The sequence below is a fragment of the Diaporthe citri genome (assembly GCF_014595645.1).
Source record: "Diaporthe citri strain NFHF-8-4 chromosome Unknown scaffold_2, whole genome shotgun sequence".
Lineage (NCBI taxonomy): Eukaryota > Fungi > Ascomycota > Sordariomycetes > Diaporthales > Diaporthaceae > Diaporthe > Diaporthe citri.
Genome location: NW_025064847.1, coordinates 1,390,677 through 1,414,481, shown reverse-complemented (window position 1 = coordinate 1,414,481; position 23,805 = coordinate 1,390,677). Strand labels below are relative to the sequence as shown.

At 57.0% G+C, this 23,805-nt stretch overlaps 9 protein-coding genes across 9 annotated transcripts; 5 read left to right on the top strand and 4 right to left on the bottom strand.

The window, feature by feature from the left end:
- Nucleotides 1-462: 462 nt before the first annotated feature.
- INS49_006022 (uncharacterized protein) lies at nt 463-2,077 on the top strand (the record flags this gene model as incomplete). Its single annotated transcript, XM_043166797.1, has 8 exons — nt 463-541; nt 668-722; nt 800-946; nt 1,036-1,110; nt 1,186-1,672; nt 1,734-1,762; nt 1,816-1,908; nt 1,981-2,077. The coding sequence occupies 8 exons, from the start codon at nt 463-465 to the stop codon at nt 2,075-2,077; spliced, it is 1,062 nt and encodes a 353-aa protein (XP_043027941.1).
- A 140-nt stretch (nt 2,078-2,217) lies between these two features.
- INS49_006021 (uncharacterized protein) lies at nt 2,218-2,691 on the bottom strand (the record flags this gene model as incomplete). The annotated part of the gene is made up of 1 exon (XM_043166796.1): nt 2,218-2,691. The coding sequence occupies one exon, from the start codon at nt 2,689-2,691 to the stop codon at nt 2,218-2,220; it is 474 nt and encodes a 157-aa protein (XP_043027940.1).
- A 1,386-nt stretch (nt 2,692-4,077) lies between these two features.
- INS49_006020 (uncharacterized protein) lies at nt 4,078-5,505 on the top strand (the record flags this gene model as incomplete). Its single annotated transcript, XM_043166795.1, has 1 exon — nt 4,078-5,505. One exon carries the CDS (start codon nt 4,078-4,080, stop codon nt 5,503-5,505), a length of 1,428 nt encoding a protein of 475 aa, XP_043027939.1.
- Nucleotides 5,506-6,216: 711 nt separating this feature from the next.
- On the bottom strand, nt 6,217-7,687 carry INS49_006019 (uncharacterized protein; the record flags this gene model as incomplete). Its single annotated transcript, XM_043166794.1, has 3 exons — nt 6,217-6,484; nt 6,555-7,486; nt 7,604-7,687. The coding sequence occupies 3 exons, from the start codon at nt 7,685-7,687 to the stop codon at nt 6,217-6,219; spliced, it is 1,284 nt and encodes a 427-aa protein (XP_043027938.1).
- A 983-nt stretch (nt 7,688-8,670) lies between these two features.
- INS49_006018 (uncharacterized protein) lies at nt 8,671-9,081 on the bottom strand (the record flags this gene model as incomplete). Its single annotated transcript, XM_043166793.1, has 2 exons — nt 8,671-8,904; nt 8,983-9,081. The coding sequence occupies 2 exons, from the start codon at nt 9,079-9,081 to the stop codon at nt 8,671-8,673; spliced, it is 333 nt and encodes a 110-aa protein (XP_043027937.1).
- A 3,267-nt stretch (nt 9,082-12,348) lies between these two features.
- On the top strand, nt 12,349-13,251 carry INS49_006017 (uncharacterized protein; the record flags this gene model as incomplete). The annotated part of the gene is made up of 1 exon (XM_043166792.1): nt 12,349-13,251. One exon carries the CDS (start codon nt 12,349-12,351, stop codon nt 13,249-13,251), a length of 903 nt encoding a protein of 300 aa, XP_043027936.1.
- A 677-nt stretch (nt 13,252-13,928) lies between these two features.
- Nucleotides 13,929-15,932, bottom strand: INS49_006016 (uncharacterized protein; the record flags this gene model as incomplete). Its single annotated transcript, XM_043166791.1, has 1 exon — nt 13,929-15,932. The coding sequence occupies one exon, from the start codon at nt 15,930-15,932 to the stop codon at nt 13,929-13,931; it is 2,004 nt and encodes a 667-aa protein (XP_043027935.1).
- A 1,331-nt stretch (nt 15,933-17,263) lies between these two features.
- INS49_006015 (uncharacterized protein) lies at nt 17,264-20,962 on the top strand (the record flags this gene model as incomplete). Its single annotated transcript, XM_043166790.1, has 2 exons — nt 17,264-20,266; nt 20,327-20,962. The coding sequence occupies 2 exons, from the start codon at nt 17,264-17,266 to the stop codon at nt 20,960-20,962; spliced, it is 3,639 nt and encodes a 1,212-aa protein (XP_043027934.1).
- Nucleotides 20,963-21,495: 533 nt separating this feature from the next.
- On the top strand, nt 21,496-23,334 carry INS49_006014 (uncharacterized protein; the record flags this gene model as incomplete). The annotated part of the gene is made up of 1 exon (XM_043166789.1): nt 21,496-23,334. The coding sequence occupies one exon, from the start codon at nt 21,496-21,498 to the stop codon at nt 23,332-23,334; it is 1,839 nt and encodes a 612-aa protein (XP_043027933.1).
- Nucleotides 23,335-23,805: the final 471 nt, after the last annotated feature.

Genomic DNA, 23,805 nt, shown 5'->3' with positions numbered 1-23,805 from the left:
CGTGTGGATCAACGCCCGGAACCCGTAATACCCAAATCCAAGACCTTGAAATTGCTTCTGTAAACGAGTAACGAGGACCATCGTTGGGGCTTTGTTTCCTGGGACGCATTATGCGGCCTATGGGAAGATAGTCTCAAGTAATACAACAGACACACTCTGTCTGTACCCCACACATCCAGCCCATCAGTAGGTAGATAGACCCCGTCGAGGCCGCCGAGAACCGGCATGATGGGACGCCCGCGCTACCGGGACCTGGTTCCCACCCTTTCCCCGCAAAAACCGACCACAAGGCGGGCAGGACGTCCCGAGGCTCGGTTGATCTCAAAAGGCAAAAAGTTGTGTTCGTCAAGATCGGTACAGCCCGCCCCCCTCCCATCAAGGTTCTCAATTCACAAACAGTTACTGTCCACCAGATAGCCCTCCGATAACCCCCTTACTAAGAAGCGCGCTCCCTGTACAGAAATGGCCCAGAAGACCATGAAGGCCGTCGTCTTTGACGGGCCGCATAAGGTGTCGGTTCAGGACCGGCCGGTTCCTAAACGTTAGTCCCACACCTGAGCCGCCCTGTTGGCTTCGTCGAGGTACACTGCATGCTTTCGAGATGGGCCTTTGGATTTCTCCTCCTCTTCTTCGTGTCTTTCTACGCTTACTAACTAGATTCCCTCAGTGCAACATGGTGGGGACATCATCGTCAAGGTCCAAGCAGCGGCGCTGTGTGGCTCGTACGCACCTCCTCCTTTCCAATCATGAACAGGCTTCAGGCTTGCTTCAGACATTGCCGTTGCTAACATACCCGAAGTGAGCTCCATACTTTCCGCGGGCACGCCAAGTCCGACGCGGGCTTCATCATGGGCCACGAGTTCACTGGGGTAGTAGTCGAGGCTGGCTCAGACGTGAAGACGGTTAAGGAAGGGGACAAGATCGTCTCTCCTTTCACAACTACCTGGTAAGCCCCGCCCACGCAGCCAAGTGACGAGTTCAAGCAAGAACTTATGAGACTTGAAACCCCGGCTGACGCTTCGCGCGATGGCACAGTGGGAAATGTTTCTATTGCGCGAATGGCTACTCTTCCCGCTGCGTAGAGAGCCTGCTCTTTGGCTGCCCAAAGCTGTAAGCCCGGCTTTTTGCCCTCCTTCCAAGAGCGTGTGTCTGAGAGGAGCTCCCCAGACTGACGACGTGAAACAGAGACGGAGCGCAGGCCGAGTACGTGCGGGTGCCCAACGCCGACGGCACGGTGGTGAAGGCACCCCCCGAGATCCAGGACCAATCTCTCGTGCTCATGGCGGACATCTTCCCGACGGGCTACTTCGGCGCCAAGAATGCCTTCAGCCGGCTTTCTGCCAGCGAGATCGCCAACGGCACGGTCGTGGTCGTCGGCTGCGGGCCCGTCGGCCTGTGCGCCATCATTGCCGCGCTCGAGTACAAGCCGAAGCACCTCTTCGCCGTGGACAGCGTGGAGAGCCGCCTGGAGGAGGCGAGGAAGCTGGGCGCGGAGCCGCTGAACTTCGTCAAGGACAAGGAGGGCATGTTTGAGAAGGTGAAGAGTGTCACAGAGGGCAGGGGCGCGGATGCGGTGATTGAAGTTGTTGGGCTGAGCCCGGCGCTGAGGACGGCCTTTGACCTCTTGAGGCCTTGGGGAGTCATCTCGAGTATTGGTGTGCACAATGCCGAGGTAGGTACTCATTCGGGTCTGGAGGGAACCCTAGGGGCTGATTTGCTGACACTCTGGACAGATCCCATGGAGTGGTACCGAGGGCTATAAGTAAGTCGGCCCTTTGGTGTGATCTTGCTTTCTCTGTACTAACTCCCGAGCAGCAAAAACGTCAAACTTCAAATGGGCCGGTGCCCGGTGAGGTCGTTGTTCCCCGAAGCTCTGGCCTTGCTTGCGAGGCACCAGGACAAGTTGAGGTGAGTTGACCACACCTTCCTCCCGTAGCCACCCGTGTCATTTCGAAGCGCCTTGTCTGACGGCCACCGTAGCTTCATGTTCGACAAGATCATGCCCCTGTCGGAGGCGGTAGAAGGATACGACCTGTTCGATAAGATGAAGGTTCAGAAGGTCGTCTTCAAGCCGTAAGCCCTGCGAGAACTTGGGCAGCTGTTGCCTCATGACACCACAAGGTAGCCATCCTCTTAGTCTCTAGGCTGTAAGGCTTTAAGGGTCCCAGTCGGTGCGTTGGAATAAGCTGAGTTCCAGATAGTACAACTACTTGGCCCCTAATTCTGTCTCGGCTTGACGATGCCATCGTGCATCATGTAGTAGACCACGGTAGAGTCGTCGTGGACCGTAGCAAGGAGCACCCTCTTCCCGCGCCAGGAGCCCCTCCACTTCCTCCAGTCGGGCGCGGCGTCCCCCTCGGCCTCTGCCAGCCTGGTGGCGGGCGGCAGGGCGTCGAGGGCGTCGAAGACGGCGGCGAAGGCGCGCATGGTGGGCTTCTCGGAGATGTGGACGGGCAGGACCCACTCGTAGTCGGGCTCCTGCGGGACAGACTCGCCCAGGGCCTTCTCGGCCTTGATGATGTCGATCTGCTCGTCCGGGTGGATGTACATGCGGCGCGGGGGCAGGCCCGAGAGCAGGGGCCTGGGCTGCGAGGGCTCGGCGTGCGATGTGACTTGCTTCCAGTCCTGTTGGTTCTCCAGGTTGTTGCGGACGACCTTGGCCAGGCCCTCCAGGTGAGGCGGGAACTGCATTTTGACAGGACGTGTGTACCTGTGTTGACTGTATACTGCGAGTGTGTATGTGAGCGGGTGAGTGAGTGAGTATTGGCTGTTGGTAGAAAAGGTCTGTGTGAGGGACAGTGTGTATGTCTGGTGAGTGTTGAGCCTCAGACTCATAAGATGCTGGTCGTATTGAAATATTCTACTAAAAACGCAAGTCCCTTGATGGCCGTTGGTGGACCCATTTCCAGGGTTTAACCCTGATGTAGAATCTGGGTAGTGAGAGCCCTCGTCCTCAATCTGGCCAACATTAGCAAATAAAATTAGGAACCTGATGCTGACCACAACATCAAGGAGACGAGACTTTGTGAGTCCTGCAGGATGGCAGATGCTCGAATGTCTACATGCAGGTAGTGCGACGAGATAGGACGCAGCCCAGCAACAGGCCACTCGAAGGCCACGGAATACGGCAACGACGTATCGAGGGAACGAGAGAACGAATACGACTGACTGCACTGGAGCAAAGTCAAAATCGTTTGCAAATACGCATCTTGCTGTTCGGCAGCTCCACCGACGCGAGTGAGCCACTTTTCCAGACCCGCATGAAATCTAGACCGTGCTGTCAAATCTACAGAGGTCCCTGAAACGATCTCCAGGGCTGGCATAGGGTAGACTAAGGTATGTAGGCCTATCTACCGGTTTCACATGCCTAACAAGAGCTGCACTCACTATCACTCTCACGCATCCATACTATGTATTGTCTTGAGCTCACACAGCACACAGATGACATGACATCATCCGCGACCGGAGAATCCTAGCCATGCAGCATGTTGAGCACGGCTGTTACAGCACACGGCTGTGGTCACAATTGGCGGCCAGGGCCTCGACCAATGCTGCCGTTGCTGCCAACATTGATGACGCTTGCCATCCATGTAGACGCGGCCTCTGGGCGCCGGGGCGCTTCTGAGTGGCCACTGCAGCTCTGCCACCTCCGGCCAAGGCATTGGGGGATGCTAGCTGGAAGGTATGACCCGCCCCTGCCTTTTGCGCCACACTCATCAGCTCGTTCCCTCCCGCCTCCCATGCACCCTTGTCTGCTTTGCTTGCTTGTTTGATTGTATTGTTACCGTACCAAAATAATCCCATTCGACCTCACTGTTTCTCCTTTCTCATCATTCCAAGCCTCGAGCCTAATTCCCATTTCTTCTCCAAACATCTTCTTAACCATCATAATCCTTCTCACGACAACAGTAACGTTGCCATCGCAAGCACTAATTGACCATCGTCCCGTCTTGCCTTTGCTCTTGCTCTTGCTCAGTCACTTCACCTTCAATAGACAAACCTACTGCTATATACATGCCCGTCTAGACAGTCAGCACCACTTTAAATTGGGTACCGGGCACGGCTACGGTCAACACCATGGCCGAATCCGACGGGCCAAACCAGGCTGCCACCACCCCAGGACCCGAGTCTCCTTCTCCAGCGGACCATGAGCGCCCCAGGCGACCGTCCGTCGCCTCCAGGATATCATACAAGGTCCGCAGCCTGTCCAAGGACTTTGAGGAGTCCAACCCACCCGGCGGCTTCATGGCAGCCACCAGCGAGTTTGCCTCATCAGCCGTCGCCGGTGCAGAATCCCCCAGGAGAAGCAGTTATACCAACAGCGCCCAATCCCTCCCCCGGCGGCGCACCACCATGTCTGATCAGTCCGTCGACCCAGCTCCCCGCGAGAGCGCCGAGTACGTCAAGACAACACCAAAGGACGACGACACAGTAGCAGCGCCAGACACGGCGGTGGCCACATCGGGCCCAGTCGAGAAGGACCCCTCTAAAGCCACGTCGGACGAGGCTACGATCGCCGCCAAAAGCGAGCAGGAGTCCCACGACCACGAGGGCAAGCCGGTGCCGCTCACCGAGCCCTTCGACAACGGCTACCACTTCCCGCCGTCGTACCCCAAGCGTGAGGCCTTCAAACACGGCACGGTGGCCTTCCTGCGCTACTCGATCACGCCCGTGGGCTTCTGCGTCGTGCTGTACGGCCTGAACGTGGTCGCCTGGGGCGGCATGCTCTTCCTGCTGCTCTGCAACGCCTCGCCCGCCATGTGCTACCCGAACTGCAACGACATCAACTCCCCCCGCCGCAAATGGGTCGAGTACGACTCGCAAGTCCTCACCGCGCTCTTCAGCTTGACGGGTTTCGGGCTCGCCCCCTGGCGCTTCCGCGATCTCTACTACCTCATGAAGTTTCGCCTGCAGGGTCGCCACGACGGTCTCCGCCGCCTCGCCGGCATCCATCGTGGCTGGTTCCGCATGCCTGGCACCCAAGACATCCCCGTCGATGTCGGCCCCGCCAATGTGGAGGAGCAGCTCCGCGCCGGCGCCGTGCAGGAGGCCGTGGTCCCCGTCCCGCCGAGCAAGATTTCCGAGGCGCCGCCCACTGGCATCCGTGCCCCGGCCACCAAGGTCTGGAAGATGGACTTCATGATCTGGATGATGGTATGGAACACGCTGTTCCAGTGTGTCCTGTCCGGCGTCATGTGGGGCATGAACCGCTACGACCGCCCCAGCTGGTCGACGGGGCTTTTCGTGGCGCTGGGCTGCATCGTCGCCGCCGTAGGCGGCCTTGTCATGTTCTTCGAGGGCAAGAACGTGAAGAGCATCGAGGGCGTGCCCCTGACCGACCGCGACAGGGCCAGGCTGGAGAGGGACCAGGAGCTCGGGATCACCCACTACAACAACATCAAGGACAAGCCGCTCGAGGAGAAGAAGAAGAAGAGTAAGAAGAGCAAGTGGAGCAAGAAGAGCGAGAGCGAGAACGGCGACGCCAAGGAGAAGGCGGGCTCCTGAGAGGAGAGATAGGGATGCGTGTCCGTTTTTGGAGTTTTGCGGTACACACGAGACGGGGGATTGTGGCGTTCTTACACATGTGCGGTTACGAGCAAAAAAGGCATGAGGCTACGCGAACAGTGTTTGTATACGATTTTGTAATCGTCTTCCAAGAGTACATATTACGGCAGTGGCCGACCCTGAAATACGCAGCACATAATATTCTCACCGGCTTTTGCGCAATGTTGCCTTGGCCGGCTTGTTCGACTGCACTTGTCGGCAGCGAGCGTTACTTGCTTTGGCGATAATGTCAAGAGCCTATGTGGTATGCACGATGTGACTCGTTATGAGGAACGAGCCTGGTGGGCCTGACATAGGTGTAAAAGCAGCGGGTGTATGTTCACCAGCCTGAACTGTAGTGTGTATGTGTATGTATGGATCCACGCACTCTGTGTCAAACAAGCGAAGGCACTAGATCATATCGGTTCATGAGACGTCTGGAGAATATGAGGGACTTTAATGAATCAGGTCTGCAGTACTAGTTACTACAGAGCAAAATCACACAACGCCGAAACCCTTTCGTACCTGTTGCCCTCCCAAATGCCCATAACGCCAGCCGCCGCCCTATGCAATCTGTAGTCCTACGAGAAGGATATAGCCCCATCTGCGCCTCGCCTCTCCCGCCCTCTTCATCCGTCTACACACTTATCTATGTATATCCGATAGGTCTACTTAGATATGCTCCACGGGCTCCTCGGGCAGCAGCTCCTCCACCTCCTCCTTGGGCCGCAAGAACTCGAAGGGCGGCTGGACGATGCCGTTGAACAGGAAAGTGAAGTAGACAAGCAGGGCAAAACCGGCGACCTGCAGCCACTTGAACGTCTCCCAGCCGAGGCCGAGCGAGACGACCCAGATGAAGAGGGTCCTGCAGGTGTCGATGGTCGAGCGGGAGGTGGCGCTGACGGTCCGCGTGACGGAGAGGCCGAAGAAGTTAAAGCCGCTGTTTTTGTCGTCTAGTTAGCAGATTTTCTTCTTTCTTTGATTCTTCCACCTCGGAAAACAGGTCTTACCCGATGCTGATCATGATCAGGAAGCTCGACAGCAACACCTGCGGGTTCTGGGTCCACTGCCTCCAGCCCTCGACCATGTCGAAGGGCCCGTAGCGGCCCTGGTCAGTGCGGCCGATGGCATGGTGAAGGACGATCATGCCCAGCAGCGTGACTGTGAAGCCGAAGATGCCCTCCCAGCCGACGACGCGGATGGGGTCGATGGTGGACCGCTCAAGAAGGTACTCCTCGAGGACGAACTGCGTGGCGGTGAAGATCTGCGCGCCGGCGATCATCAGAACACCCACGATGGCGAGGAGGGCGTCAGCGCCGACCTCCTCGGCGTGCGCACCATCGTCGCCAGGGATCTTCTTCTTCTGCTGGTCAGGCCAGATGGCGCCCGCGAGCCCGACGACCGCCACGCCCAGCACCACGCCGACCAGGGAGATCCACTGGAACAGGTGCAGGCGCCGCTTGAGGAACAGCACGCTGAACAGCCCCACGAAGAGCACGAGCGCGCCCCGCGTCATCTGGTAGATGGAGGCCGCCACCAGCAGCAGGCCCGCGTTCATGAGCGTCGTGCCGAGGATGTCGCAGATGGCCGGCAGCGAGAGAAGCAGCACGCGGAAGCCGCGGAGCGTGGCGTCGCTGGCGGCGGGCTTGGAATGGCTTCTCGAGCCCCCGTTGGAATTGGCGTCGGCGGTCGGGTTCAGGGGCTCGGTGGAGCGGATGCTCGCGGCGTCGGCGTCGGCGTCCGCCTCGGAGGCGTGGACAGCCTCATAGCCGGCGGCGGACGAGTCCTTGGAGACGTAGCGCCTCCAGAGGGCCATGAGCCCGACGACGAGCCAGCAGCCCATCTCGCCGACGAACATCTGGGCGGTCTGGATGACGGGCTGCTCGAAGTGGGCGCGCTTCTTGGGGTCGGGATCGTCGCAATTCCGGACGCACTGGTTGTCCTGTGGGATGTGATTCCGAGGTCAGCCCTCTGCTCTCCGGGAGGATCGCGCGGGTTGCAGTGCCCGTGGACGATGATGCTGCTAATGGGGAATGAGATGCGCATGGGATGCACGTACCTGGTACTTGGTGAGGAGGGTGTTGCACACTCCAGTGAGCAACATCATCCCCACGAGGAAGGGGATCACGGCCTTGGAGGCCATTTTGGATCTGTCGCCTTGAAGCTGCACCGTTGGCTGGAGTGCAATGCTGTGGGATTATGGAAGTTGTGTTGTTGTATGTTCTAGGAATATTGGCGTCGTCAGCCGAGGTGGTTTCCGAGATGGTCCTGTGACGTTTCGCGGTCCGTTCCTTATCGGGCGCAAGCGAGAAATGGCTGAAACCCAGCAGCTCTCGAAAAAGTAGCAGTAGCAGCGCGGATGTACAAGTATAGCCCTTCCTGAAAACCCTAAATTAGGAAAAAGAATGAAAGATCAATTTCTATTCATGACCCGATATCGTAAAGGCGACAGTGCAGCCCGGTCTTTGTGTTAAAGATGGTGGCTGGACGGTGTAAGTCCTTCTTGATGGGGAAAGGTACCGAGGACGGAACGGCCGTTCTGATAAGGAGCAGCGGGCAGCGGGCGGGTGCCTAAGTACCTGTAGGATGGCCCAAGTGCTGTCCTCGTGCCATTCTGGCCTGCACTTAAACAGCAGACGGCTGACTCGCCCCATGACGAGCGAATATCGATCAGCTGAGAACACAGGAACTGTATCTCCTGTCATGTCAAGGTTTCATCGCCCGTTGGAAGCTTGTGAAAGAGAGACGGGTGCACGTCCGCCTTTCTTGATGTCCGTTGGGCAAACAGAGCGCAGAACAGAGGTCAATTAGCAGTGCAATTATAATGATGATGATGATTGCTGCGGCTGCTCAAGCAAAGCCATAGCCCGCAGTCCCGCGTTTATGGTCAAAGAAAATACCATTGCTCTGATACAATCCAAACCTGTTCGCCGTCCTGCCCTGATGCCTGGTTGTCCACTCCGTCCTGTAAACGCCAAAATCCTAAGTATCTATGCAAATGGACATGAGCCCCCTCACCGGCTACAGCAAGCCAAGCTGTTCCCTCATCGCAGCGGTCATCTTGTCGAGTGACATATGTAGACCGTACTCTAACACCCTGCGTGCCTGCCGACGACTGATGGGCACCTAGCTGACGATGCACAGCAGCTCCGCCTCAAGGATGAACTTGCCCTCCTTGTACTTCTCGCTGGACTCGTACGCCTTATCGTACTTCCACCCGACGCAAGTGTTGCAGCCGCGGCAGTGGATGTCCCGCACGACGTGCCGGCCCGTGGTCATATTACGCTCGTTGGGTTCGGAGTTGTCGACGTTGACGACGTTGTTGAAGAGGTAGGCTTTACCGTGTTGGCCGCGGAAGTTCTGGTAGGCAAACAGGCAGGTCAGTCGATCTGTCTCTCCTCAACCTCGGCTATACCCCGTAGTATAGTGTACACTTACCCGGCTGAGGATGTCATCGTGATCGGCAAGGTGTGCCTTGCAGTTGTGACAGCCGTAGATTTTGTTGCCGTTGAGGTAAGTGTTGTATCGCAGACCCATGGCGGCGTGTCTGTACTGTGGCGCGATGGGTCAAGGGGAGTTGTAAGTAGTCTGGGTGTTGGTGCACGAGCAGGTGCTCGTCTCTACTCGCTGAGGTCACGGAATCGAGTGTTCAGGGTGGGCGGAGGCCGGATCGCCAGAACAAGAGGAATAGAGAGGAACTCGGTCACTCCAAGGTGCAGGTGCGGGCGCAGAAGCGGCGGCCCTGGTCGAGGCTCGAGGCTCACGGTTGGCCCGAGGTCCAGCAGGCTAGGCTTACCTTCTAGATTGTCCTTTGGGCAAGATAGGGAGACCGGACAGAGGCAGGTGACACTTGATAGCAGAGTAGGGAAGGACAAGTTATGGTCGCAGGCTGGCTGGCGAGAGGAGGAAGGTAAGATGGGCTTCGAGGCTTCAGCACTAACTACAACAACGGTCACTTGTCGTGGTGGATGATGCATTGCGAGAGTGACCATTGGCCCCGACGCCCGGAGAACGGGCAGGTGCGCAGTGAGCCAACCGTGGGGCCGCTGACCTCATAATTGGGGAGTGACAGGGGCCGCCGGGGCACCCACAGCTCTGGACGAACTGCATCTGCTGCCGATCCCTGTCACTCATTAAACCCCCTGGCAGCCTCGCCCCCAGTCCACTTCAACCTCCATAAGAATAACCTCCGGTTGGATAACTTCCGTTAGGATAACTGGCATATATGATAACCTCCCATGGGATAGCTTCCCGCAAGACAACCACCTATAGAATAACCTCCTCCCTCCTACGGGATACTCTCCTCTGGGATATCCTGCTAAGGGATACTCGCATACAATACACTCTCCTGTGGATAGTAGGATAACCAGTCTCGAACAGGATATCCTCGAGTGGGACAGCCTGACGATTAGCTATGTCGGTGCCATGCTACGTACTGGTAAATGCCCTGATTACCTGTCAGCCTTTACAGATCTTATGGATTCGGCCCCAGTCCTGCACTCATCGTTCTGGACATACCCTAAGTCAGCCTGGACTTTGCCACGTCAATCCTCAATTAAATCTTGGAGGACCAAGAGATGCCTACTTGAATTTGAAGTCCGTCCTGTCTCAAACTCTATCACGAGCGGGAAACCTTATTTCGCTTCAGCAGACTGGCCGCATATCACTATGACGATGCTTGGAAACATGCAACCGGCAGCCTCCCCACCACAAGTCTAAGCCTTCCCAGCACCACGCGACAGAGCACGGCTGTGGAGCAGTCATGTTATATTTCGTGTAGCAGGTTTTCATCCATTTAGTCTCCTCTATAGCAGCCATGCCCAGTACTTGATTTCTACGGTTGTATCGATCGATGGCGAAACTGTTTCAATTTACTTGATTGCCATCTCGATCCACCAGGCACTAAGTTGAAGCAATTCATCACGACATGTTTGAATTGACTCTACAGACCTATTGCTGCGGTTTTAAATTTCTTCCAAACAGACGCATAATTCATCAAGTGCACTGCTCTAAGTAGAGAGTCGCTCGTCCATGCACACGTGCTACAGATGCACGTGCTTTGCCCTCCGGTCGTCCTGACGAGTACTTCATAAGATGAGATGTGGAACAACTCACAATTTACCTGAGTAAGACACTCAACAAGTTACTCGGATCCAAAGTTGCAATCCTTGTCACTCGCTCATGGATACTACGCAATGAATGTGACCACATTCTAACCAGCGAAACCGTGCACCGTGACCCAGCCCGAAGCTAATGGGGCAACTTGTAGCGACGAAACGCCTCAGCTTCGAATGGCTTTCGTGAATTTTGATGTAGAATGGCAGGAATTGGCCTCACCTGGACAAGCTTGATGTGGATGCGCGCGTAATTTGTTCGCATTGGCAACAGCCACCGCTCGTGGACATGAGTGGATGACGCTGGAGAGACCGAGACGACTCAGCTTTATCATACATTTTTGGAGACCACGTGGGCCATCGTGACTTGATTTGGAGTACCAATTACTGAGGCAATGTCAGTTGAAGCCTTTGAAAACAAAGGAAATGCTCGGATCATATCCGTCAGTGCTTTGGGGTGGCCAAGCCGGTGATATGGTAACCTATAGAGGCAGGGAGTCTTTACGAACCAGACTAACAGAAACAGAAACCGAATGTTTTTGAGGTGGGCGGTTATCTATTAGTATATAAAAAGCGACAAGTCTATCGCTCGGTAGCTTTCCCTACGGCAAACCATTCCCATGAATGTATAGAGCGCATCTAGAAAGATTGCCCTTATACGATCTCTGAAGTACCGTATAGAGATGTGTCATAGTCCCACAATTACTCTGGCAAGATAAGAATTGAGAATGGCGAGAAGGTGTCCTGGTGTCAAACCTGAGCTGATGTGCAGTCTTGCGGTCGACTGTCTCGTACTCACTCAAACTGGTTTCCATGCGAGTTGGTCTGTGGTCATGCTCTGGTTGCAGTCACTTACCTTTGACCTAGAGAAATAGCATCAAGACCGACATACAAATCGTTCTCCTACAAAATGTCGCACTGCTTCCAGATTGCTTTGTCAGGTCTGGAAAGGAACCAGTGGAACAACAAGGGCGTATCGATCGGACCCGGGAACTCGACCAAGATCTGAGCCTCATGAAGTTGAAGAACAAATTCAGCCAGGAAAAAGCTCTGGCAAAGATATCTGCTCCTTCTGGGTCAAAGATGGGCAAGATTCAAGAGAACCTTCATGCCTTTTACATGCAGGAGGACCACGCAGTCCGCAGACATCCCATCACTTTGTCGAATTCGTAGCAACTTGGCCAATTACGGTGTTCACCTTGGAACTCACTCTCCACTAATGCCGTACGCTCTACAGTTGATCCAGAGGGACATACGGGCAAATATCACTTCTAGACAGCCAAAGTGACTTCCAAGGTTTAGAGAGCTGATCCTAGCCTGGCGTTCATGTGAAGCTTGACCTTAAAGCTCACAGACACCAGTTGACAGGGCTGGAGGTGTCCCCCCCACACTTTCCCCACACTGCCTCAGTTGGATTGGGTCGAGTCATTGTTACGGGGAGGTGCTACCGCAACCCACGCCCTGCAGCCCTGCCGCCCGTACCTGGACTATTTGAATACCGCAGCCTCGGCCTTGACGTCGCCAACTTTTCTCCTCACCCGCAACAATCAAACCATTTACACCCGACAAAGCACGTAAATACCCAGGCTGGCCCTGACATGCATACTAACATCAACCAGCAGCTACCGCCAAGCAAACCTCGACTCCCATATCTTGCCATCTATAAGGTCCAGCAGCAAGTCTAGCCTCCATGCCGTCGGACAGCGAGACGGTCGGCGCCAAGGACGAGGTGCCCCCGGTGGCAGTGGCTCCCGGGTCTGATGCGCACTCAGAAGAAGGAGAGGCCAGTGAAGGCGATAGCTCCGGAGGCAAGAGCCACGGCAGACCTCACTCGGCCGACACATCACCACGAGAATCACACTCAGCTGCAGACCACGGCGACGCACCGCCATTACCCGACGAACCGCTCCCAGGCCAAAGTTCTACACAAGAGCAAGCCCACAGCGGCGCAAGCGACGGGGACGCCCCCCCTCTACCGACCGAGGCACCTCCTCAGCAGGAAGACGATGGCTGGGATGCGATGTGGGACGCCGCGAGACAGGCGTGGTATTTCTACAATAGATTTACGGGCCTGTCACAATGGGACAACCCACGAGTCCAGACCGCAACAGCCTCCGCCCAACCGTCATCTTCCACCGCCGCGACAGCAACAATATCACAGCCCTCCTCCGTAGCAGGTGGCTACAACCCCGCGATCCACGGGTCCTGGGACCCCAATGCGCCCTACGCGCAGGCCTACAAGCAAGCCGACGCAGCGGACGAAGACACCGCCGCCGCGCCGTACACCGCAGCAGCAGGAGGAGAGATGGGACTGGAGGGCGCAGACCCCTACGCGCAGGCGGCGGCGTTCAACAGCCGGACGGGTCGGTTCCAGGCGGCGGACATGAACCCGGACCACTTCTCGGACGCGGCCAAGTCGCAGCGGCAGATGAACGCCTACTTCGACGTGGACCGCGCCGCCAACTCTCACGACGGGCGCAGCCTCAAGGCCGAGAGGAGGGGCAAGCAGCCCACCAAGAAGGAGCTGGCGCAGTGGAAGGAGAAGAGGAAGGCCAGGAAGGAGGAGAAGAGGCGGGCGTGGCTGAGGGACTAGATGGTCCATTCTCACCCTTTGCCCAACCTCTCGTCCGTATGGGGAGAGGGGGCCACGGGGTTTGAGGCTTAAGTGCATTTACGTGGATCGATTTGGCGTTGGGAAACCCCGGGACCGCTTGAAGAAAGAAAGCAGGTCTGCCGGGGACACATAGAAGGGCCGATATTGGTTTGGCTACGTTGTGGTTGGCGGAATACCCGAGATGGCTCGAAGTTTTTATGCCGCATTGGTTCTAAACCCCCGTCAGGCTAGGTTCTGGCGAAGAGATGACCAGACTTTGTATACCCTGATTCTCGATGCTAAAAGCGCATTTCATTTACGACGGCATAGCATTGTCCCGGTGATACTGGCATCTTGGAGTATTCGACAGTGGTGTTGGCCCTTTTCCCAATGGTGATCAGCTCTTGAAGAATATTGCAAGATACTCACGCTCTCATGGAAGGCTTCATCGGAGGGCACTTTATCATGTTGTGCAGAAGACTGCTGGAACAATAAAGCCCGGTAGAACGTTTGGTGGGTAGCGAGTAGGTCATTACTCTGCAGCTGACCCTATGGAGAGGACATGCTTGAATCGGAACTGTGGAATTTACGAGTGATGACCTCGATGGCCTATTGCTTTCGTTTGCAAGAGCTTTTGCTAACAGATCTGTCGCATTTTGGATGATCTCATTTCTAATCTATTCCTCATCCTCTTCGTCTGAATCCTCGTCCAGGGCTGCATTCAGATGCACACTACCGTCACTATCGCTGTCACTATCGTCATCCCCACCCTTGTCAACATCCATCTTGGCCGCGACCTCAGCAGGACCGCCGAACACTTCAGGCGCCTTGCCCGTATCGATGCGCTTCGCGGGGGGCTCCTCCAACTCCTCGCTCTTGCGTTTCAGTGTGGATGACAGCATGACAGTCTGCTTGGACGCACCCGAAGCGGTCTCGGATAGCACCGTGGTGGTCTCAGTTGTGGTGACGACTGAAGCGCCTGCCTTCGCTCCCAGGTCGAAGCCCGCCGGGGGCGCAGAAGCAGCATCCGCCATCTCCTCATCTTCCGCTTTGCCAGCAGTCCAGCCGTTTCCCCAGCCTTGCTTCTCACCTGCCGCCGTGTCGTCCACGTCCTCCTGATCCCCGTCCTCACCCTGGAGTTGTGCAAGTATCGCCTCGTCATCTCCACCCTCGGCATCCACGAGTGGGGGCCCAGATCCAGTGCGTAGGTTGGACCTCAGCACCTCCACAGCCTGGTCGCGCGGGAAGTCCCTCGCCAGGAACGGGAACACACTTGCTAGCGCCTTTCCTGTGTGTGTCCTGTACGGACTCAAGACGCTGGAGATCATGGCGTCCCGGTTGTGTGACAGGACGGCTGTGCGGTCGATCAGCGCGCGAAGAGTCTGCTTCAGGTGCTGCTGGGGAAGATGAGACAGCAGTGTCTCGAGCAGTGCCGACGCTGCCTCGATGTGAGTCGCAGGCAGGTCAGACGCAGCACTGTTTGCCTTGTCTTGCGTGCTGAGATAGGCATCGGCGTTGGTGGATGCCTTTGCCGATGATGGCTTGCTGTTGCCGCCCTGTTTCTGGGCGTCGTTTCCTCCGGGCGGCTTAGACGCGGCGTGGCCCGACGCCAATAACAGGTCCCGAGAGCAGCCCTGGACGACGCGATCAAGAGAGTTGACGCTGAACTTGGGCATGGTGGGTCCGTGGACGAGAAGCAGCTCTCTAAGGAGGACATAGCCTCGCTCTCGCACTAGGGGGATGTGCTGGTTCGCTTCGATGATTCGCACAGCCTGAAGGAGGACGTCCGCTGCAATGGGAACGGTACCATCTTCCAGTCTCCGTATCAGAGCTGTCAAGAGGTCCATGGTGGCAACGTGGACATCTGGAAGGGCACTCCATAGCTCATCCTTTTCTTCTCTACCAATAGCGGAGTTGAGCTGCGTGTCGTCATGCCCCCTTGACCCTTTCTTAGGTGGCAGCACCATGGAAATCCGCGCGGTTAAATCGAGGAACGAGGAGACGGGGATTGCCACTGGTGTTTTGGTAGGACATCTCAGCGACTCGGCAATGGTCTCCAAGAGCCCTGCAAGCCGCTCCGCTCCGCTAGACACACCCGTCCATGGAGGAAGCTCATCAGCGGAATCACTACCACCTTGCGGATCCTCATCGTAGTCGACTGCCTTTCGGGTGTAGCCACTGTTCGACTCCCACGACTCCTGGACAGCACGAAATACCTGGTCCGCGGTGGCGTGACTGCCGTTGAGGAAACCTGCGATGGTCTTGATCCACTCATCTGCGTTCCCATTCTTGGGAGTGGTGTAGTGTTGTACAACCAGAAGTTGTCGGGACGCAGTTCGCAGGGCTCGAGGGACAGCCAGCTTGTCTGATGCAGTAGGAGCCAAGTACACCCTGAAAGCCGCCTTGACCTGGGCGCCAAAAGGGCGCAGAGTCGTTGGATAAAGAGGAGTAATGGCAGACAGAGCGTTGGCTATGGTCTCCACAAGTCGTACTGGCGGTTGCCCGGCTTTGGAAAACGCGGGAGACTTGAGAATCTGCAAACACGCAGTGACAAAGTCGCGGAGAGTGGGAGTTGCTATCTCCCTGACCAAGGCTTGATACTCATGCAGGAGCGTATATATCCTCGTGAGAGTGATGACTGCAATTTCCTTTGACTGGTATGGATCATTTTTCTTGGCCATGTCAGTGCCCATAAATAGTCTTGTTGAGATTCACACCACGTACCTGGAGTATGGACAGCAATCCTCGAACCCACGGCTCCGATGTTCGAAGGCATTCCCAACCACCAGTATCGATAACGGCTTTGATTAGAATTGCGGCAGAAAAGCGCCCAGGTAGGCTTCTGCCGTTGTTCAATAGTGTTGTGATCTGTGTCCTCAACTTGTGTACAAGGACGGAGGATTCGGAGGATCCTTCCTTGGGCTTCTGGTCTGAAGGCTGCGAGAGCACGCCTTGACAGCGCTGGATTTGTTTTATCAGAGATGGACAGAGGCGCAGCAGATCGTCAGGATCTGTCGAGGCCAGACGTCGACAGAGAACTTGAAGATCTGGAGGAAGTGACATGCTCATTTCGGGAATGCCTGGTGTTGCGGCTCAATCGTGTGTGAAAGAAACCTTTTGATATCCAGCCTTTAACGGCTGCCCGAGGCTGTTCAAGACTTTTGGCGTCTCGGACAGAATTGAATCACTGCGTATCTGAGACAATGACGCCGACAATTCTCCTCAAGTCGCATGTGAAAGGAATACGACACAATGCAACGGCGACCCGAGACTGAGCTTGAGGTCTTTGCTCTCTTCTCACGAGCTTCATGAAAAAAATCCAATTTGGGTTAGAGAGAAAGCAACAGGCATCCCCGTCGCCTTGTGCTGGGTACTGTATACAGGGGTCCTGCAGACAATATTCAGTGTGGGGCATCCGTTTACAGGCGGAGCCTCGGCAGGCAGGACCCTGCGAAGCTTCCCCTGCAGCTGTCATCTCGTTCCCCTTTGAGCTGATCTACTGTCTAATGCGGCGTTCGAAGTGCGTGTGTTTCTTGCACTGCGACCTCGTAAACGTCGAGGGTTGCGCTGCGGGTGCTGATGCCGGTGCCGATGCTAATGCTGATGAAGCGCATTCCCATTTCACACCACATTCCGACCCCAATCACGGTTTCCATCTTTAGACGATCCAATTCCACGCTGATTCCACTCTGTGGCTCAAGTGGAGGCCCCCTGCTGGCGCCCCAGCTTCTCCTAAGCAATTGACCACCATCGCCGCATCGCACGCACCGCACCGCACCGCACCGCACCGCACCGCACCGCACAGCGCAGCCACCGCACCACACCGTCCCGGCCCCAACTTCGACACGCTCCTTTCCCAATGTCATGACAGTGCCAAACCCGAAGCAGCTCGTCATCACTTATTACTACCCAGCTACCGACCGGCTATTCTCCCTGCCCACGTCGTGCGACCCATCGAGAACCATCCCATCCCCTGGGCCTCTTTGACGCTCATCATCGAGCCTAAGCCACAATGGCTCCGAATGCCACCAAGGGGAGAAACTACCTAGACCAGCTCGACAATGCACGATGCGAGGGCGACTGGGAGGCTGTCCCAGAGCTAATCCGCAAGGTGCGCAAGCATGCGCCAAACCGCGCCTGCCTCGCCCTGACCGCCGAAATTGAACACGGCATCGTCAAGTCCACCAAGTCCCAGAAGCCCGCACGACCTGCTACTGCCGACTCTGGCAATGTTTCCGCCACGGAGATTGAGGTGGCAACGCATCTGCCCAAGGTTCTGACTCTCATCGACGAGGAGCACACATACGCTGAGGACAGGTTCCAGGCCCAAGTCTGTGTGGGGTGGCTGCACTGGGTCGTTGGAGAATACAACCTAGCATTCGTGCGCCTGCCTGAGGGCCTCGAAGAGAACCAGGTGGAGAGCTTGGACAATATCTCAGAGTGGACGAGGGTCTGCATGTTGAAGTCCGCTTACCTGCGGGCCAATTGCCTGGCGCGCAACGGGAAGGAGGTCGACGCCCTCTCTGTCTTCGAGGCTGCAATCCCACCGAGCTCCTTTCCATGGAGCAGCCAGACGGCCAAGAAAGAGCTTCGGTACTGGTCTGAGCTGTTCCTGACGGAATACTGCATGCTATCTAACGGATGTCGTGGCAAGGGAGACGTCTCGCTGGAAGACGATAATTCGCTGGCAGGCTTCCGGTCTTGGGCGAGGTGGTGGGATGGATCGAAAGGGTCAACCCTGGCTGGTGGCTTCGGTTTCAAAGGATCGGTACCGCGACGCCGTATATGGTTCGAATATTACGAGGCCTTGTCGACAATCTTACAGGAAGACCTTGCCTACCCTACGAAACACATGTTTCCTGCGGAAAGCGAGCCATCGACAAGGGGCCAGCTGCTGGTTGAGTTGAAGAGGACAGAGACCGCATTCGAGGCCCTCTTGCTCAACGAAACAACCTTCCCGAAGGCTGATGAGGACAGAGAAGAGGTCGAGCTCTTCGTAGAGATGTTTATGCGGAACTGGACCATTCTTACCGGTCGTGGATGGAGCGAAAGGGATCTGGGCCAGGGAGGCAAGGCGGGTCTAAGTGCGTCTACTCTTGAGATGCTGTACCGCGCATCGACGAAAACATTTCATTCGACTGCGATACTAAGGAACCTGTTCCTGGTTCATCTTTCCGTGGCAGAGTTCGACCTGGCTCTGAAGGCATTTGACTCGTACCTCGACATTGTCCAGAAAGGCAAGGCTCGGGTTGAGAAAACAGGGCACGAAGAAAAGACCCTCGATGACGATGCGACTGTACTCGAGACAATATGTTTGTGCATCTCGGTGCTGAGCCGTTTTGGTGAGAGGGAGGCAGCTGATAGGGCGAAAGATCTGGCCTTGGAACTTGAGCACTGGCTTGGAAAGATCGAGTCGCCCGTGCCGAGTGGTGCTATGGCTTCCGTCAGAGAAGATGGAGGTAGGTCTTCGGCCACTGGAGATCGCGTGCCAGCCAAGATCCTGGCTCTGGCATGGCAGTCTATCGGGTTGGCCCAGGCGCAATGGGCTCGCACAACCTTCGACCCGTCATCTCGAACAGATGTACAAAAGAAGGCCATAAGATCATTGCGTACCTCCCTGTCAGCAGACTTCGCCACCTCTGCGGATGTCCGGGGTGTGTTTGCGCTTGGACTGCTTCTTGCCGAGCAGAGGGAGCTCACTACCGCCATTGAGCTTGTGAAGACAGCTCTTCTAACGAGAGCACCGGGCGACGAGATGCTGGTTCTGCATAACGGCCCATTCTGGCGTGAAAGATCGCTCATCCCACTCTGGCATCTCCTGTCGCTGTTGCTTAGTGCCAGACAGGAATATGTGCTGGCAGCTAGGACCTGCGAGTGCGCCTTCGAACAGTTCAGAGACCCTGTTGTGCTCTTCGGGCGCCAGGCTCAGTTCAAGAGCGACCACCTAAATGAGGCTGACAAGGACCCTGATGCGAGCCAAGGCCTGGTTGATGAGATGGATGATTTTGAAAAGGAGAATATTCTGGAAATCAAAATGACCCAACTGGCAATTGTCGAGGTCGTTGAGGGGCCGAGAGTTGCTGTCAATGCCAGCCTGGAACTGTTGACTTTGTTTTCGCGCTTGTTCGGCAGCGTGCAGTCGAAGCAAAGTCTTGAACCGCCAAAGCCGGCAGTCCTACCAAGGACCTCGGGCACTTTCCGGAGCATTAGGAGTGGCATTTTTGGTAATCGGAATAGTCGCGCGGACAGACGAGACAGTAACGGCACAGTACGAGCACCCGATGAGAACACGGAATCGACTCAGCAACGCCCACAAACACAACAGACCATACAAACTATCAGCCGAGCACCCACGATTCAGGTTACGCAAGAAAACGGCAGTCCCCGGGCGCGCAGGAAATCGACTAGCAACGAGAAGCGGAGCGAGTCTGCTACAAGGAACTCGCTGCGTAAACGAGAGAGCCAAGGGGCCAGACGGCGCGCAGCGAGCACGGGGCCGACTCCGCATGTCGCGACAGTCGTTGACGGGGAAACATTTTACACGCCCATGCCCGGCCCTGAGGGCCTGCAGGCGTCCGATTTCTTCACCTTCGCCAACAAGCGCAACCCACTGTCGCGGCCGTCGTCTGCTAGCCGAGCAAACTCGCAAATGTCCGACTGGTCGGCCCGGCCGCCCGCTCCAGATATGTCTGGGATCGCACTGGAGGGCATAGAGCCTGTTGGCGCGGTATTGCCGGTGATACAGTTTGACAAAGACCAGGTGAAGGCGAGGAGAAGTGCTATCCTGCTGAAGGTTTGGCTCATGATCGCCGGCTTCTATCGCAGGGCTGAGATGTATGATGATGCCAAGGGCGCTGTCAACGAAGCACAGAAGCTTGTCCAAGCGATGGAGTCGGATATGGGTAAGGCCTCGTCAGACAGTGGCAAGAAGTCACCGGGCTCTTCATCACTCAGAAAACCCGGTTGGGCCGGCCAAAAGTCCATCGAGGAGCTGTGGGCCGATGTGTGGAATGAGGTGGGTTGACCCTGACCTAATGGTGCTTCAAAGTAGACATGACATGCTAACTCGACGCAGAATGCCCGTCTCCAGATCGAAAAGGGAGACGTAGACGCCGCGCGCAAGGACTTTGAAGCTGCTCTCACGCATTTCCCTGACCACCCTGGCGCCATTGTGGGACTATCCAATATTTTGCTTGATCTCTACTGCGAGAAGACAGTGCCACCTCCGGCCTTCCCGCGTCTTGATCTCGTCGGCGGATCTGACGCAATGCCTGGCACGGATCAAAGCACAGAAGAGGTCGTGTTCCCAGAGCGAAAGCAAGCAGACTCGCCCAAGCCTCTTCCCACAGGGCCCCTGGGTCTCGGCGCCTTCAGGCCACAGAAGCAAGAGCCATCGAAGCAACCCAGCCTGCCCAAGAGCCCGACCTCGCTCCATCACGAAAGCCACCTTGAGCCGCCGTACAAGGCGGCTTCGATACCGCAAGTAGACCGACTCGCTTCCCGTGACAGAGCTTACGGGCTGCTGTCGAACCTCACGAAACTAGGAACCGGGTGGAACTACTCAGAGGCGTGGTTTGCGCTCGCAAGGGCGTACGAGGAGAGCGGGCAGCTGGACAAGGCCAAGGACGTACTGTGGTGGTGCGTTGAGCTGGAGGAGGGGGTCGGTGTGAGGGAGTGGGATTGTGTTAACACAGGAGGATACGTCCTGTGAACGCCTCTAGAGAGTTTTGTTTGTATATACAGACGTTCGCAATTGATCGATCCTGAGAGCAGCGTATATACCTGTTGCTTATAGGGCAGCTAGCTATACTGTAGTCTATTTCTTAATGGCGAAGCCCAGTAGGGCAAGATGTCGACAATTCGGTGATCCCTTTGAGGCGGTGGCATCTTCTGTATGTGAATACCCTGAATTAGGCAAGTCCAATCATCACCGGTGACTTGAACGGTATAATTGAGTGCTAGGTACCTACCTGATGGGGAGGTGGACGCCGTCTGAAAGGTGCCGGGGTGCACGGACCACGACGCGGTGCGCGTCCGGCTTGCCGCCCTTGTTTTTCCTCCACCACCGCCAACACAGAGCTGGCCCCTTCCCTCCCATTGAGAGATCCTTACATGTGTTAACACGGCGCACGAACTCTCGGCTTCAGTGACGCAATCTGACCATCTGAATTGTGTTCATTTACTACACCTACCGAGCATCATTTGTAACCATACACACACACACACCAACAACCAAGAACCGCAATGCCCCGACCAACGCGGTCTCGAGCCGCCGCGTCGCGGAAGGCAGACTCCTCGTCCGATGCCGCGCCCGCACCACCCGCTGCGAGAGACAAGGCGCCGATCCAATCCGACTCGACAGATAACATCTACGGTGTCAGCGATCGCGAAGTCGAGCGCCAAGCGCAGAAGAAGGCCGCGACGCCTGCGTCAGAGCAATCTGCCACGGCGTCGACGCGGAGCACGCGCAGCCGAGCGAGTGTGGCCAGCAGCGCGATAAATCAAGCCGCCCTGCAGGGCTCGAGGGGCCGGCGCGACGCCGCACTGGGCAGGCTCGAGGACCTGACGTCCACGACCAACGAGCCGCGCGACAGCTCCGACATGGTCGTCAGCCCCGTGGTCGAGGCCGGCCGCAACGCGGCGCCGATGGAGGGTTCGTCGCTCCTGGGCCCGCGGCACCGCGACCTGTCCGGGCTGGAGATCAACGACAGCGAGATCTTTGGCCACCTCGACAGCAGCTTCGACATCACGGGGGACGGCGGCAAGGCCGACGAGAGCAGCGGCACGACGGGGCAGCAGTCGGGCACGCGCTCGGCTGACACGTCGACGTTCAACGTCGACGTGTTCAAGCGCCAGCCGCGCCGCCGCCGCCAGTCTAGCATTGTCGGGAGGGACGACGCGCCCATCCGCCCCAGCAGCCGGGGGCCGACGACGCCGGGCCTGAGTTCGACCTTCAACCTGGGCAACTTCAAGAGGCGCGCGCGGCAGCCAAGTATCTTGCTGTCGTCTGCGCAGAAGGCCTCGATGTCTGTGCAGCGGTCCAGGGCTGCGTCCGAGGCTAGCGAGAACGCGGTCGACTCTCAGGGTGAGGAGGACTCTTTCCTGCCCGAGGCAGAAGGGACACCCGTGCGGCCGTCGCGGGGCAGGACTAGTGCTGCGAAGGACGTGGTTGAGTCGGTGGAGGGTGGAACGCGCTCGCGGAAGAGGAAGTCGACGGAAAGCCACGAGGATGAGGTCGCCAAGCGACGTGCGGTCGAATCAGACGAGGAGCCGTTGCACCAATCCATCGAGATGGACGACCGGTCCTCGCCACCCAGCATCCTCTCGCACACCCCGGAGCTAGATGACGACAGTGTCCTCGCCCCACCAGCCAGTAGGAGCTCGTCCGAGGCTGGCAGTCCGATGGTATGGCCCGCGCTGAACACGCTGGGGAAGAGACACCGTGGTCGTGCGGCACACCGTGGCACGAAGACGCCAGCTCTGGACGACGACATGTCGGACATGTCAGAACCGCCTTCCCTGACACACTCGCCGAATCTCAAGGCAACAACCTCGGTGCCCAAGGGCAAAGGCAAGACTGCCGCACGCAAGGAGTCACCAAAGCTGTCCACCGCTGATCTCGCCGCGCTTCTCCCACGCCGGCGGCGCAAGGCTCGCCGGGACGGCGAAGGGTCAGACAACGAGGAGACTGGGTCGGACCGAGATGTGTATGATGTCGTGAACCAGCCCCGGGCCTCGAGAAAGAGGACAGCCCGGCCAATGACTGGCCCGTCATCCAAAGCGAACCAGACGAACCAAGCAAAAACCACGGCCGCACCGGCAAAACGTTCAACGAGACGGACGTACGGATCACGGAGGTTTGACAAAGAGAACACTGTCGATGGAGACGCCATCGAGGCCGACGAGGACGCATCCACGCCCCTCGATGACACCATCTTCGACGCGGACAGGACGGAGTCAGCACCCGGGAAGCTGGGCGAGGAGCTGCGGGCCGCGTCCAAGAAGTTCAAGGAGGTGGACAAGTGGGAGCTGGACTACGAGGAGGTTGTCGAGTCCTCGTCGCCGCTGCCGGAGGGGCGCTAGTTTGAGGCTTGGGCGCCCGGGCTTTCTTCACTTTTCGTATCATGCACATGCGAGGTTTGGGATACCCCTTTTGCTTGTTCTGTGTCGGGGTGGACTGGTTTGCGGTAATTTGGATGGACAGCGGAGGCGCGGTCACGATGGAACTTGGCTTTTTTTGCTAGATAGCCTTTCTAGCTTGAACGGGAACCCACGGTTGCCTACCATGACAGACTTGATTGTGACTTCTTGCATTCGTGGAGTTGACTGTAACGGTTGTTCCCAGTTCTGACACCAGCCTGAGAAGTAGAGACCATAAAAGTCTTCCTATCATTAGTGATCGCAAGCAGATTCCAGGCAGCTCGTGCTCTCGCGTCTGATCACAGCGTCGTTCGACTTGGAGGATGAGGTGACCACAGCTGTGCTGTTCCGGTGTGGCCGATGCGGCCCCTTTTGGTCTGTCTCAACCACCGGGGCCCAGAGTGTGCTGAGGAG